Genomic DNA, 16236 nt, shown 5'->3' with positions numbered 1-16236 from the left:
CCTCTGCAGAGTCTTTTTGAAAGTGTTAAGAATCTCTCACTTGGGTGATAGATCTCATGCGTAAGCTGGGATTCCAAGAGAACATTCAAAAGTCTTTTTTGACTCCTCACACAGGATTGTTTTCCTGGAGTGTCTGTTAGACACCTCAGTTCAGAGAGTTTTTCCTTCCACAGGAAATCATAGATCTGTTTGTTGGGATTTTCATTTAGACTTCAGTCAGTGCGAGGCAATACCTCTGGAGTTTGGGGTTCATGGCATATATGATTCTCGTGATACCCCTGGGAGGACTCCACATGGAAAAGAAACAGTGGTATCTGAAGTATCTTTGGTCCCAGCATCAACACCTGTTACGTTATCAAATCCCAGTTCTGTTTTTTTTTTTCCAGAAGAGAAATCACACGGTGGAAACTACAAATTTCCATAAATCCAGGTCTTGCCTTCTCCCCTCCTGCAGTCATACAGACACCTCAGATTTTGCTTGGAGAATATTTCCAAGAGGGGTAAAGGATATGCTTGCTTTGACCAAGGCACTCAACTCTCTGAATCATCTTTTGGCCCCTTAGACCTCTTCAAGTTGTTACAGGCAAGACCACAGTCATTTGGTACATCAACTAGCAAGGGGAACCAGGTGTTATCTCCTTTGCAGACTAGCCATGTTAGCTTGGGATATAGCTTCACATCACAATCTCACTCTACAGGCATCTTGCAACCCATCATAGCAAAACTTTGTGGCAAACGGGATGAGCAGGACAAAGACCCTCACAAATGAAAACTAGATCAGGGGGCTTTCCAAGACTTGATCCATCTGTGGGGAGTTCCTCAAGTAGATCTCTTTGCCTCCTCTCTGAACATTCAGCTGTCAAAATTCTGCTGTAGGATGCCATCCATGTAGGAAGGTGAATTTTCCTGTATGCTTTCTACCCTTTCCATCAATATCCAGGCCACATCCAAAAATTCATAAGGAGCCCCCAAGATCATTAATGTGACTCCCTTCTGGCCCAGGCAACAGTGGTTCTCCCTTCTTTTGTAAATGGCCATGGGTAATTGCCACAAGCTTCTCCACAGAATAGATCTACTCACCCAAGAGCAGAGGTGTTTAATGCACCCCAACCCCAATTAACTTCAACTGACTGCCTGGATGATAGGGTCTTACTTCCCTTTAGGCACCTGTTTATTAAGGACAGGCAGACGGTCTTAATGGATGCTAGAAAGCCTGCTACTAGAATGTCATCTATTATAAGTTCATAGATTAGTACCATGCTAACTGCAGTTGAGGGCCATTTTTTAAGCCTTGCCAATTACTGCATGTGAGAGTCAAACCCTGCATCTTGCATCTGTAGGGCAAACGCCTTAACCATTATGCCAGCGTCCCAACTGCAGATGGAAAAGATTTTGCAATTGGTGCCATCCTCATAACCTGCACCCACTCATTCCTTTATATGAAAGTTTTGGGGATTTACTTCTTGAGTACTTAAAAGGCTAGAGTGCTGAGTTACTAGATAAGTAATACATTTGTACTTTTTGTGATCCGTCTGTTGTGGTATTTATTTATTTTTGTTGTTGAATACAGAGGAACACTTGTGTTTGTTGTATGTAATGCCAGCTTTGCTGCTGGACAGTTCTTGAAGTCACATTCAGAGACTTTAAATAAGTTAGTTGGGGCAGAGCTCCCTGTGATGACCCACCACTGGACCACAAATCATGGAGCCTCAATCCTCACCACTGGGACCAATGGGGGAACGTACACTGGGATGATTACAAGTACACATACAGTATTTTCAGATGCAGCTCTCTTTCTCCAGATCCCCAGTAAGACTCCCCACTGGCACAGTCATAGAGTTGAGATCTCAACTGAGTGACCAAGCTAAGACCTCCAGCACCCTCTGTATCCAACCAGTACCTTGTGTCCCTGCCAAAGTAGCTGACACACACACTGTTTGAGGTTTGAGTTACACACACACACACACACACACACACACACACACACACACACACATCTGGGAAAGGTTGGCACAAGTTCACTACCTATGCCCCCTTCTGCCCAGCCACTAATCAACTCCTTAACAGCTACTGTAAGACCTGTAACAGCTACTGTAAGACCTGTAACAACGGGTGTCCGACCTTACTGTGTAATATTAATATTAACAGAAATGGTAATTAGACCAAGAGCAAGGCTATTAGGAGTGGCCCACACAGTGTTACCAAATAGATATGCAAGTACTGTCAAAACTTAAATATCTCTACACAGACCAGCCACAATGAAAGTTTTAAATATATTTAATAATAAATAGTAAAAGAACAAGACAATGCTAAATATATAGTCACAGTGACATCAGTATTTAAAACCAAAGGAAATACTTAAAACAACATTGCAGGACAGTCTCAAATAAAGAAAGAAAAATATCTAAGCTAAGCTTTGCTGTATTCTTGACTGAAACTAAGAGAATTGTGCTATAGTCTAAGAACTTACTAATACAGCAGGCAGATGTGGTGAATGGATCTTCTAGTTTTTGTCATGTCCAAGACAGAATGCAGAATGCTCTGTTTCACTAAGAGACTTCTCAAAATCATATCTAAAATATTACTGCTGGGATAGCTTGCCGAATGATATCACTTCTTGTCTTCAGACCCTAGTTCCCAGGCAAAACAACCATTGATGAAGCTGGCAGTATTTAGTATCTACTTGTAAAAATATGCAGACAAGGGCTTCTCCTCAGTTCTCTGGCAGATGCTGGAAGTCATAAAATAATTGTATTCCTTCATGCTTTCAAGACCAGCAATTAGTTCACCCTAAAGACAGTACAGAAGGTTTCCTAGTACAGACATTGTGTCTGTTGCTGCATTGAAAACTGAGAGATTCTGTCTTTTATGCCCTAGCCATAAAGTAATTTAATTTCAGTTATTTTTCTGAAGTTTGCTGGACTGAAGTTAACCTCCTGTATTCCAGTTTCCACTGTTAAAAATATACATTTGAACAGTTGCAGTAGTGCATGTAGGTTGCTGTTCTCTTCCAGTTGGGCACAGTGCAGTTGCATTTCAAGCACAGCACTTTGCAAATAACTTTTCAACACACACATCTGCACAAGCAGTTTGATATACATGTGACATGCAGTTCTGTTCTAATACTTTTGTAACACAAGCATCTTGTAAAAATCATTTCAATGTTCACCAATGACATATAATTATTTACAAAATTCCAACTAGCAGTACCTGCTTTTGTCATACTCCCCCCACAGGTTGAGTTGTGGCATTGTGTGAGAACACATATTTCCACATTACAGTATCTGCTTTCACTAACCTAAATCCATGAGTCATTAATTGAAAATGGAATTACATGGTTCACTTTATTTTTGTTGGTCATTAAATGAGTTGAACACACAAATCTTGCATTCTTGGTCTGTAGCATTGCTCTCCACAGCAGTGCTGTCACTGAACTGTATACTATATGATGTTTTGTAGTAGATATGACAGGAACACTATTAAAATCCGAGTCAGGCTTCTGTTTCATAGAGGCTCATGTATGTATTTGACAATAAATAGTTTCTTCTAACCAAAATTTTAAATGTATTGACTTCTTCATAAATTACTGGGCTTCCAATATTGGCTTCCATTCTTATGTAGAATTTTATATAACAGTTTTGTTTTATTATTTTAACTCCAAGGTTATATAAGAAGAATCAATCCTAAGTATTCTGATTGCTGTGCTTTAATTTCTGCTGCTCGGAGAATGGAGAGATTTTAAACCTCATTATCCATCCAGTAATGAAACGTTTCTGATCTGGAATGTTAATTTCCGACTAGTTTGCAGGCCTCATACATAAGTAAGATTGCATGATGCATGTAGCATGATACTGCTGACAATAAATTGAATGACTTAGCAGTACAGAAGTCCTGTAGTAGACAGTCAGCTACACTTACCTGTTCCTTTCTGGATTTGACAGGTAACATGTTAATGTCTCTGTCATATTTCTAAGACTGTGTTTCTTAGCAAGAATGATAGTGTTGAGCGCTACAATATTATTCCTTCTGCTAGACAAGTAAGCATAGATGCATGTTGCTTCTTGAGCTGCTGACAACTGCATGGTTTTAGTGCAGCACAGAAAGGTGACCTAGAGTGACTACTGTAGAGTAAAGATGCAGTCCGTGACCTTGCTAGAGCCTGGGCGTTGTCTGCTATTGGTTGGGAAGTCATTACAAGAGTCTTGTTGCTGTTATAACCCATCTTTCAGGTTTGAAATCTGAGAAATGATCCAATTATTTTCTAGATTGTTGACAATCATTTGGCAATGGCACTAGTGCTGGAGGATGATGTTCGGTTTGAGAGCTTCTTCAAGAGGCGCCTGAAGAGATTAATGGAACAAATCCAACTGGCCGAACTGGACTGGGATCTCATGTAAGTAGAATAACAGTTGTATGTAAAAGCATATTGGTTAAAACCATACCATTTTAAAATACCTAAGCTTTGGCATTATCATTGTTGATAGAAACTTTATAACCAGTGGTTTATTGCAAAGGAAAATAATTGGAAAATGACCCAATTAATTGCAACTTTGAAAACTCACTGCCAGTTATGTTGAAATTTTTAGCAAAAATGTAAATTTTTACCTAACTGTATTTTTTTGTGCTGTAGCCATATTTGCATTAGCTTCATAGATGTGTACTACGCTAATGGCCCTGGGGCCTTTACAAGCCTAGCCATAGGATTACCCTGACCTCATGCCACCCGACCTTAGTTCCCAATGCCTCTGTTGAGTAGAACCACTGGAGTTATCCGCGGGGTGAATTTTCTATTTCCCATCCACTCATCAAGATTTCTCTTGAGTGTCAGCCAGATGCTGTGCTTGACATGTATGGGAAGTCTATTCCATAGCATGGGCAGTCTCTGGGTTATGAACCTGTCCCTCCAGTACGTTCTGTTGATTGTGGTAATGAGGTTGAGATCTCTGGAGCATGTGGTGCGTAGGGATTGGCATTTCTTTAGATGTAGCATTTCTAACTGAGCTGGGTCAGACATGGCTTTGTAAGTCAAGCAGAGATCACCTCTAAGAAGGCGATTCGAGACAGAGAATAGTTGGAGTTTTTTGAGCCTCTCCATATAGGACAAGTGTTTAAGGCCTATTATCTTCTTTGTAAGGTACTTTTGCGGCCTCTCCAGTTGTTGCAGGTGTCTAGTGTGAGGTAAATGCCAAATGGGGCATTGTACTCTATGATTGGTCTAATGAGGGAAGAGTAGAGGGAGACAATGACCCCTTTCTTCCCGGATGCAAAACCTTTAGTAATGAAATGTGCCACATAGAAGGACTTTCTGACCACAGTGGCAATGTGGTGATGGAAAGAGAGGTTGCTGTCAACCTGTGTTCCCAAATCTCTCATAACATCTTCTGTGTTCAGTGGACTACCATCAGTGTGGTAATTCATGGGAACTGGGTTTTTCCCAAAGGGAATGACAACACTTTTTTTTGGCATTGAGGTTAAGGCCATGGTTCTGACACCAGTCGTTGGTCTCAGTGAGGCCATTCTGTAAGATGTCAACATCACTTGGGAATTAGTAATAGCTCCCAACTTGCAATAGTCTGTGAACTTTGTCAGCTAGAGTCCCTTGCCTGGACTTTAGAGAAGTAGATACCAAACAGGAGAGGACGCAGGACCGAAACCTGTGGGACTCCAGTTGTGACGAGTCGGCAGTCAGACTTGGAGTCAGATACTTTGGGTTCTATCTGTGAGCCAGTTTGCAACCCACCTAGGGATATAGGGGTTGATGCCTAGCTTTGTGAGTTTTTCTATGATTCCTGAGTGGGGAATGGTATCAAAGGCCTTGGCCAGATCAAGGTAGGCTGTATGAACCACCTTGCCTTCATCCACAGCTCTGGTGACTGACTCAAAGAAGTCGACTAAGTTGAGCAGACATGAACTACCCTTCGCAGAACCAAACTGTGTGGGATCCATAGTTTGGAGAGTCCCTATATCCTTGTTTATTATGTCCATGATGGTGCTTTCCATAGCTTTGCATATCAGACTCATCAGGCTAATGGGAAGATAGTTCCCAGGGTCTGTAGTCACTCCTCCTTTGTGGAGAGGGATGACTATAACAGTGCGCCATTCAGTAGGGACAAAGCCTGAGGTGAGGCTGTAATTGGAGGTGCAAGTCAGGGATATTGTCAGGTCCCACAGAAGCCGTATTCTTGGCCTTGGACATTGTTGTTTTAACCTGTGCAGCAGTAATACTGGGTGCCTGGCAATCTACTGGTATTGTGATTGGTCCTTTGGGGGGGAGATGGATAAAGTTGGCACTGAGTCTGTCAGCCAGTATATTAGTAATATCTGTTGGCTGGGTACCATTGTGCAGTAGCTCAGAGCAAATCTGGGTATTGCCGTGAAGATTCTTTACATAATTATAGAAGGCCTTGTGTTTGTCTTTACTATCTGCTGCAATTCTGTTTTCATAGCTAGCTTTAGAGGATTTGATGAGGGATCTCAACTTTTTGTTGAGGCTGATAAGGGAGTTTTTCCAGTCTTGCGACTTCACCTTATTCTGCATCAGTTTCCTCCTCCTGTTGTAGAGTTTGTTTATGGCAGGAGACCATCAAATTGGCTTCCTTTTTTTGGAGGAGACCTTCTTGGTTCTATTGGGTATGGTGAGATCCATGCATTTGTATACGTGTTCGTACAGTGCATTGGTGTATGATTCGGCGGTCATGCAATTATTCTCCATTTGCATGGGTGCCGTGAAGTTAGCCACCTCTGTTTTTAGGAGCCCAAAGTTAGCTTTGGAGAAGTTTTTCATGGTGGTTACCATTGCGGGGGTGGGAGGAATGTGGATTTCCAAGGTGATTAGTTTGTGGTTGGATCTAACCAGGGAGGAGTTTACTATTGGCGTAGAGCAACGGTCGCCCATGTTAGTAATGACCAGGTCAAGGATGTTGCTACCTGTAGTGGCGGTAAGAACAAGCTGGTCCAGGGCATTGGAATTAATGAATTCCAGTAAATGCTGGGCAAGTGCATTGGTACATGAGTAGTTTTTCCAGTTAGTGGAGGAGTAGCTGAAGTTGCCCAGTATGAGAGTGTTAGGTTGGACCCTAATAATCTCCAGGGTACTTGGGAATGTGGAGTGTGAGTCTTGGGACATGGTTGAGGACCTATAGCAGGCTATGACCTGAATTGCTGTCTTACCCAATGTTAGCTGCACCAGAAGTATTGCTGATGCGTTATGTTGGCTTACCAGTCTGGAGGTGTGCGCATCCTTTATGAATATGGAAACACCACCGCCTTTGGAGCTTCGGTCCAAGTTCTGGGGGCCAAAAGGTGTGGTATGAGTTATAGCCTGGTAGTGAAGGGGGTGCTTTCTGCTGCCTTGAACCAGGTCTGTGTTACAGTACAAATGTCGATATTCTCCATTTTAAGGGGTGCTTTGAGCAAGTGCATTTTGTGATTTAGACTTCTGGTGTTCAGCAGCATGGCCCTTAGATTGCGTTTGTTTGTAGCTGTTATGGTGGTAATTTGGTCTTTGGAGCACTGCCTAAAAAAGGAACTATAGAGGTGGCAAGAGCCTTGGCTAGTATCTGGAAGCCCAGGGGTGACAGATGCAGGCCATCTCTGGCAAAGCATCGAGGTCTGTCAGTCATGTCATCCCAGGCAGACAGATACTGGATCCCCTTAGAATGACCCAGAAACTTAGCCAGTTGTTGAAATTAATCATTTTCTGCTTGTACTGTGGTATCATTCTGGGTGATGGTAGGATGCTGCTCAGGGCTAGGGTCATACCCGCCTGGTCTACATAATCTGAGCGCTCCTCCGTGTCTCTTTTCATGTAGTCCAAGGAGGTACATCTCAGGTTATTCACACCCAGATGTACAATGACCGAGTCATATTTGTACCAGTTGTTGAGGGACCTGAGTGCGTGCGTTATGTGTTGGATCCTGGCACCTGACAGGCAGCTGACTATTACTTTCTCCTTATTCAGCCTAGTGAGTGGGACATCAGTATGCCTCACTATCGAGTCACCTATGACTAGTGTGTTGGGCATGCTGTTTTGCCTAAGAGCTTTGGTTGAGGGGCACACTGTTTAGGAGAGTTATGTGTCTCGTCATTAGTGTTGTGTTGTGGTGGTCGAGTGCGTTTCTGCCTTGGAGGTCTCTGCTGTTTGGGTAGATTTTTATTGAGAGCTTTGCAAAGGTGGGTGTGTGGTTTGTGTTTTTATGTGAAGGCAGTGCTGGTTTGTGTTCTGGAGGGCTATGTGTTCCATGTGGTGTGGTGCAAGTGTTGATCTTCTCTTGATCAGCTATTCTGGTCTTGGCTGGAGAGTGCGTGGCTTCCAATTTGGATATCTAAGTGCATTTTTTGCAAGTCTGAATGTTGGAGGTAAGAGGAGAGGGTTGTCAGTGTACATGAGGCAATTGCTACATTGCCTCAGGATGCCCAAGTTCACCAGGTTAATATGAGAAAGCACAGGGAACTGACCTTTAGACATGCATGGAGGGGTGGGCATTAATAATAAGTAGTGGAGCTGTTTCCTTGTAGAACGCTTAGTGCTGGTAGCACTTTTGTGTGCTACATCAATTGCTATAGGAAGTCCAGTAAAGTGCTAGACTAATAAGATAGTAAAAGTGCAGGAGAGGAGGGAACTATCAGATCTAAGGGAAAAATTGAAGAGCTGACTTTGGCACCGCTCACTAACTTGCAAACAGTCCTGGATGCAGCAAGTCTGTATCTGGACTAGACTAGTTACAGGAGAAGTAGGAAACAAGCTCAAAAGCGGGCTTTTAAATCAGAAAATTCAAAGAGATGGAAGAACTGCCCAGACAGCCAATAACTACAATTTTTGGGCCAGAAACCACATTTCTTGGGGTAGATAGGCTACCTAGAGTTTACCACTCTCACTGACAAGCTAGAAGGCTTCCCTCCAACACAGAAAGGTTTGCAGGGGACTCAGAAGCTTACAAACAGTCCTGGATACAGCAAATCTGTATCCAGACTAGACTAGTTACAGGAAAGATCGGAAACAAGTGGAAATGTGGGCTTTTAAATCAGAAAGTTGAAAGAGATGGAAAAAAACTGCCCAAACAGCCAATAAACTACAATTTCTGGGCCAGAAACCACTCCTCTTGTGGTAGATAGGCTACCTAGCGCTTACAAATCCCACTGATAAACTAGAAGGTTTCCCTCCAACACAGAAAGGCTTGGGGGCTCAGAAGCTTACAAATAGTCTTGGGTACAGCAAATCTGTATCTGGATTAGACTAGTTACAGGAAAAGTGGTTAAAAAGCTCAAACGCGGGCTTTTAAAACAGAAATGTTGAGAGAGATGGAAAAACTGCCCAAACGGCCAGTAACTACAATTTCTAGGCCAGAAACTACTCCTTTTGTGGTAGATGTGCTACATAGTGCTTACCTCTCCCACTGATAAGCTAGAAGGCTTCCCTCCATCACAGAAAGGCTTGGGGGGCTCAGAAGCTTACAAACAGTCCTGAATACAGCAGATCTGTATCTGGACTAGAGTAGTTACAGGAAAGGCAGGAAACAAGCTTAGAATTTTTTTTACAGAATAGCAGCTAAAACAGCATTAAAACAATTCAAGTGCAGTGCAAGCTAGCACACTTGAGTGTGTAGCAATATTAGAGCAAATACAGTTTAAATAAATGCAGTTTATTTAAACTGTATTCTGAACTGAATTCAATTATTGTTTTATTCAGCTCTTAACAGTTACAAAGTGCCAAAAATATACTTATCAGCTGAGAAGCACACTCAGTCAGAACACAAGGAGATTCTAGTAAATGTTTCTTTTTTTGTAGTAAAGTGGAAATGGAATAAGCAGGAACAGAAGATAATTCATGGTTAAGAACCTAAGTGGGTTGGCCTTCTCAAATGTGCTATCTGTGTTAGGTAGAATGAGCTAATGACACTAGACTGGGAGAAGTGTCCCAGATAAGATTTACAGTATGGTTGGGCAACTGCAAATTCACCAAGTATAAGAACAAGACACCAATACAGAGGGCAGGTGGCAAACTATTACAGCTACTAGCTCTAGCCACTAAATGAAAATTTTAAACAGGTAAAGAAGCAAGGAGACTCTAGAGAATGCTTTTAACTGCAAATAAATCAGTTATATGACACCCAACTAGAACACAGAAACCTCACAAAAAATGCACAGAAAATTACAAGTAGTATCTACTGCAACTAAACAGTAAGGGGGGGGGCAGTGTTATTTTAAATGAATGGGGCAACTTAATTTGGTAGGGATGGCCTTTCAAAGTCATGCTGATCACAATGCCTACTGTCAGAAGGACAAAAAGGGAAGGCAGTATTCATAAAGCCATTTGTAGTATGCAGGACCATCTTGCATAGCTTTGCATAGTATGCAGTGGGAGAGAGATTCATAAATCATTAGGTCTGTGTGTACTGTGGCTGTCATTTTGTTATGAAAGTTGTATTGTACAGTGATTCAAAAGTGTTTGTACTTTGCAGCTTCCTTGAAAGAGTGCAGTTAACTGTGCTGCACCTGTTCACTTCAGTAAGGAATACTGGTTCCCTACTTGAGCAGTCTGTAGCTGCACAGCTCAGTGTTAAGCAGATACTCTTTACTTGATGTGGAATCTGTTCACATTTGCTCAAACTGTGTAATGTCATAGACATTTGCAGGAGGATTTTAATGGGATTTAGAAACATGCTAATTATGCAATTCATTGAAGTGGATTATAGATGAACGGTGCAACTTTATCAAACTGACCAGAACACACATATTGCTGAGCTCCCACAGATGTCTCTCTATACTGTCCTTTGTCGAAACTCAGAAGCTTGGCAGGATTTATACATTTCTTGGAAAGGTCATTTCCTTTTCCAGGTTGTGCAGCCTCTGATTTAGAATAATTAAGTTGGGGGGAGCAGCCCACTGCCACTAGGGTTCATTCACACCATTTATCATACTTTGGCAGTTTTCTCAGAAATTTCTGCACGCAGTACACGTGCAGCCAGAAAATGGTGTGTGCTGCATATTAATGTGGCAAATACATAACTGAGCATAGCTCTTAAACTTACAAGTCCTTTTCTGCGCCTCATACAGTTCATTCTTAGTCTTGATGCATTTCCTTGAAAAAGTGCTGTATTTGTTTCATGGATGCATGTGTTCAAAGTATCCCTGCGGCCATTAGACCTCTAGTCAAGACCTATGCTGGCATGGGCCTTATTGCACTGAAGGGCTCAACATAAGGCACTATTTTAACTGGCAGCAGTTCAGTGTGGTCACTTGTAGATGTGGGAGTGAAAAACTCTTGGCCTTCCTCTCTGCCTGTAATATGCTGATGCTGGATGAAAGCTTTTCAAGCAGGGCTTGGTAGTAAGAGCCCACATGCAACTCTAGCTGTCAGCTGAGTCACCATCATGAGGACAAAGGCTTGAATGCTAGGCTGGAATTCATCTCTCCTTACAGGTAAGACCATTCAAATGTGGCTTTTTTGGTCCTTTTTGTGCGAGTTTAAACTCAACAGAACCTCAGGCCTATACCAATCCTACACTGTAGCAAATGACAAGTGGCTATAACTAGAATACCCAGCTCCCATCCTTGTGACCATATTCTGTGGTGTAGGAACCATGCAACACCAGCTGAGGGTTTATATCGGAACATCGAATGCTCCAAATCTCGAATGCCTTAACCTCAAAATGGATTCATCGAACCATCAAAACATTGAATCCATATCAATGTTAGTTACCAAAGGTGACAGGTAACATTAAGGGTATAGGCATGGGGCAATCCCCCTTGCACCCCCCACACCCCCGCTACTTAAATATACCAACTCCGAGATTGTGCTACAGTGTAGGAAACGGAAATCTTCCATTTCCGCATTATAGTGCACCTAACTGCGATCTCTGAAGCAGTACGTTTAAGTGGCAGGGGGTGTATGGGGGTGCGGGGGGTCTTGCCCCCCTGCATGGAGCAATTTGTCATCTGCCCTCGGGAAGGTTTTTATTTTTTCCCCCCAGTTTGATGTTCTGAGGTTCGATTAATCCAGTTCAATGTTGTGTCGTTCGAAATTTGGAGAGTTTGATTTTGTGATATACACCCGTTGGTCCAGACTGAGAGGTACAAGGACATTCCTGCACGAGAGCATTCAGTATAGACAACAACCAAATGTTTGTGTGGTGGGAGCTTGGGTTATAGATATGGGACTGCCTCCATTAGGAATATGGCCTAGGGTGACCTGATGACAGTGCTTGGCTCAGTGTAGACGTCTGTTGCCTGCATGAAGTCATTGTCAGGCATGTTCCTTAGATACTGGTTTCCTCTCATGTGATAACCAGTACATGAGTACTGCACAGTTGCCTTTTTGTATGACTGTGGGTGAGCTCAGTCATGAAACTAGTAGGACATGGGACTCCTTTCCACTCTGACCATTATGAAAGGTCTGAGGCTCTAGAGCCATTGTCTCAGAGATTAACATGGCAGTGAGTCCTGCAAAACTGTACAGAGTACCTTCAGTTGATCTCTTTTGGAGAGACCTTGAGGTTTATGAGGCTGTCTATGGATTGGCCTCTTGACCCAATTCTTCCTCCTAGAAATGCCTAAATACATATCTGGTGAAATAGGAGGAGCCTTGATCATCCACTCCACATGGAGCTAATAGTTATGTTTGTCATTGTGGCAGCCTGGAATCACATTAACACTGCTGTTTTGGTTTGTTAGAAAAAAAGATACTTTTTTTCGTCTACTGGCTGATTGAATTATGTCCCTTATCCATTATCCTTGAGCCAACTCCTTTCTAATCTCATCAGCCCTTCACAGACCCCAGAAGTGAAATTCTGTTGCTTGTCAACCATCAGAAAAAGTATACGTTTTTAGATAGACAAGGCAAGATAGTATACTTTTCTGCAGCACTGAGGTTTAGAGCCTTTTATTTTTCATTTCACCTGTCCAAATTTGTGACTAGTGTAATGGATTAGGCCTTGGAAAAGCTTCCCAGACTCCCTAAAGCTGTGCTCAGGGAGGACCTGGTCAGAAGTGTTTCTGTTACTTCCATAGTGTAATTTTGATAGTACTGAAAAAGTGATCAAGTGACCAGGTCCGGAATGTTAGGTCAAGATAAGTACCGTTTGTACTTATCCTGACCTGGCCAAGGCTTTTGACGCTATTCCCCATATTGGTATTATTGAAAAATTAGAGAAACTTAATGTAAATTCCTACATTGTTTGCTGGATTGCAGATTGGCTATTCAGCAGATCCTGAGGTGTAAAAGTCGCTGGTTTCCTCTCCGAATATTAAAATTGTAACGAGTGATGTACCACAGGAATCATTTCTGGGCCATCTCCTTTTTGGCATTTATTTTGCAGACATCCAAGCCAGTGATCGCTCCAAATTGAATTCCTGTTACAATAAGATAGCCAGATTTGCCACAGATGCCCCGTACAAATCTCACCGCTCTATATCACTTAAACAGCTCAACTGGTTAGAACTTCCACAGCTACTTCACTTCAATCAACATTTGCCTTCAAACTACTACAGAAACCTGATAATATCCCAGCTCTCCAAAATATAAGACAATACACCTCCTCTAGACTGCTTCTATCAAATAGCAAACTCCTCCTAGATGTCACAAAACCCAATAATTCAGCTGAAGAGTCACTCTTCTCCTATTATACATCCAAAACTTGGAACAACCTGCCATCTACTATAATCAGTAGAAACTTTATGACACAATTTAAAACCTTACTAAAGTCATATTTAATATATACTTGGCTTTGCACTTGTAACTACCCTGGCATACCCTACTATTAGCACTACTAACCAAAAATTACTGTTCAGCCTCACTAACCAAATTATACTCAGGTATTGTCAATTATTTTACCTACACTCAAACAATCTTATCAAAATAACCCTTACTCTCACCATCATTCAGAACTGTACAGAATCAAGCATGAGTCAAACCTACCCACCTCTACACAATAGTATATTCCAGTATTAAGCATATGCATTGTGAATGTAAATCAAGCATGAGTCAAACCTACCCACCTCTACACAATAGTATATTCCAGTATTAAGCATATGCATTGTGAATGTAAATCAAGCATGAGTCAAACCTACCCACCTCTACACAATAGTATATTCCAGTATTAAGCGTATACGTTGTGAATGTCTCCAAGTATACTTCGTTATCTTAGCCACCAAACTGTTTTTCCTGTGTCTCACCATGTAATCTTTCTACCTTTGTTAACCATCTGCTTGCTTTATTGTAAACAACTATTTTTACTTGCATAAAAATGTGCTTTCTTTATTACCTTTAACTGTATAAACTAATATCTGCTTACTGTAATACTATTTACAATTGAAAACTTTCTCCCCGGGCCTCCACTGAAAAAGGGCCTGTGTCCAGTCGGACTTTCACGGTAAACAAAAGTTAAATAAAAATAAAAAATAAATAAAATAACCCAGAAGTGTGGTTGACCAAGTTTACAGATAACTACAAATTGGACACTCTTTTCCAATCATCCACATATAAAAAAACACCCCACCAAGGGCTGAAATATTCAAATACATGGTCTATTAAAAGGCAGTGTCAGGCTAAGTATAAGCGTAGTAGCGTTTATATTAATGGCACTCCTCTTCAGACACACACACACACACACACACACACACACACACACACACACACACACACAAAAGATCTATGTACGTATGTGGGTAACTCTCTCACACTCTGTTATGTTTCCACTATAGTCAGGCAATCCTTATGTCTGTCCAGTTTATTTCCAAGGTAATATCTTCAAGATCCAAAGAAGTCCTCCTACTACTGATGTCCTTCTATTCCAGTGTTGCAGTATTCTGCATGTGGGTTTACCCGTCTTCCTTCGCGTACGTCTGGCCAGTATTCCAGAGTTTTTCAGTCCCTCAGTGGGACATCTGGCATGGTTCAGGAAATGTGGAGCATAAAGGTGACGCCTGCACGCACCAGCCCTCAGAACTTCTCAGCCGCCATTCATACGCCAGATGTTCCTGCTACTCACTGATGTCTGATTTGAAAAATCAGATTAGTACCCCATTGGGGAACCTTTCAGTTCTTTATTTTTTGATTATGTTGCTTGTTCATGTCATCCAGAAAGGGCAAGTGTAAGTGTGGCCGGCAGATTCCCCACAAAGACACTCACAATCAATGCCTTTTTTTGCTTGGGTAAAGAACACTATTACGAGAGCTGTCCTGTCAGATGTTTGTCCCCAAAACCATATGTAGCCGCTTGCATGCTTTAAAATTATTTAGAGAATCAACAGTTGAAACAACTAGTGTTAGAGATGGAGGGCTTTTCCAGTGTTCCTTCAGAACCACCAAAGAAGAAGACCAAACCCATGTGGCCTACAACTACCGCTGTGCCTCTGCCGTCTGTCCCTCAGCCTGTGGCCAACATCGGCCTGGCAGAGGAATCGGATTCCGCCACAAATGATAAAACCTCTGAGGAAGCCGCACAATCCCAGATGGACGGCACATCCATAGAGGCATTACCGGCATCTGTCTCCAACACCAGGAGGGAACCAGCACTTTCTGTAGGCCCATCAGATTCTACCACTCCGGCACAGACTCCAGACTCAAGGCCTTCTACTCAGATGCCAGCTAGGCCCCTCAAAAAGAAACAGAAAATTAAGCATATCTCTTCCCCGTCTGAAAGCATGCCTGACTGGTAGGCTTTCAGCCAAAGCCTGTTCAATGCCTTTATGGCCCTACAGCCTACCTCTGCTGGCAGTGTTTGCATTGCCCCTCCACTCTTGAGTTGTAGGCCCCAAACCTCAGACCTTACTAGGAAAGAAGGAGGATTTTTCTGATTCTTCCACTGAAGACTCACTCTGTCTTACAACCTCCCAGATCACTTCTCCCTGGGGGTACAGTTCCCCAGAAGAAGAATCGGTAGACCCTGACTCTCCAGCTGAGGATTTGATCTTTGGGGAAATAATATCCAAGATGAAAAAGTACTTTAAGTGGGTATCCACTGAAATGACTGAGGTTCAAAAGAGGTACTATGACCTCATTCAGATGGACTCCCCGAGTCCTTCTGCTGTACCTCCAATCCTACCTGCTTTTCTGGATGCCTTCTCCTCAGCATCCTTAAACCTAGATTCACAACCACCTGCCCCACGCAGACCTGACAGACTCTATAAAGTACCTGAATCAGACAAGTGCCTCCTTACTTGTCCTCCAGCAGACTCAGCCACTATCTCCATATCCACAGATAAGGCTTCCAAACTCCTACCTACAACCACCATACT

The 16236-nt window shown here is 42.4% G+C and overlaps 1 protein-coding gene across 1 annotated transcript in view; it reads left to right on the top strand.

The window, feature by feature from the left end:
• LOC122790939 (probable inactive glycosyltransferase 25 family member 3) overlaps window positions 1–16236 on the top strand; it is a 598803-nt gene that overhangs the window by 296708 nt on the left and 285859 nt on the right. Inside the window, exon 10 of the mRNA XM_044058643.1 lies at window positions 4266–4393. Within this exon, the coding sequence (XP_043914578.1) occupies window positions 4266–4393 (128 nt within the window). The remainder of the gene's footprint in view (window positions 1–4265; window positions 4394–16236) is intronic.

Source organism: Protopterus annectens, chromosome 16.part0, assembly GCF_019279795.1.
Source record: "Protopterus annectens isolate FY-2018-M chromosome 16.part0, PAN1.0, whole genome shotgun sequence".
NCBI lineage: Eukaryota > Metazoa > Chordata > Ceratodontiformes > Protopteridae > Protopterus > Protopterus annectens.
The sequence above is the reverse complement of the archived record's forward strand: the minus strand, read 5'-3'. Positions and strand labels throughout refer to the sequence as shown.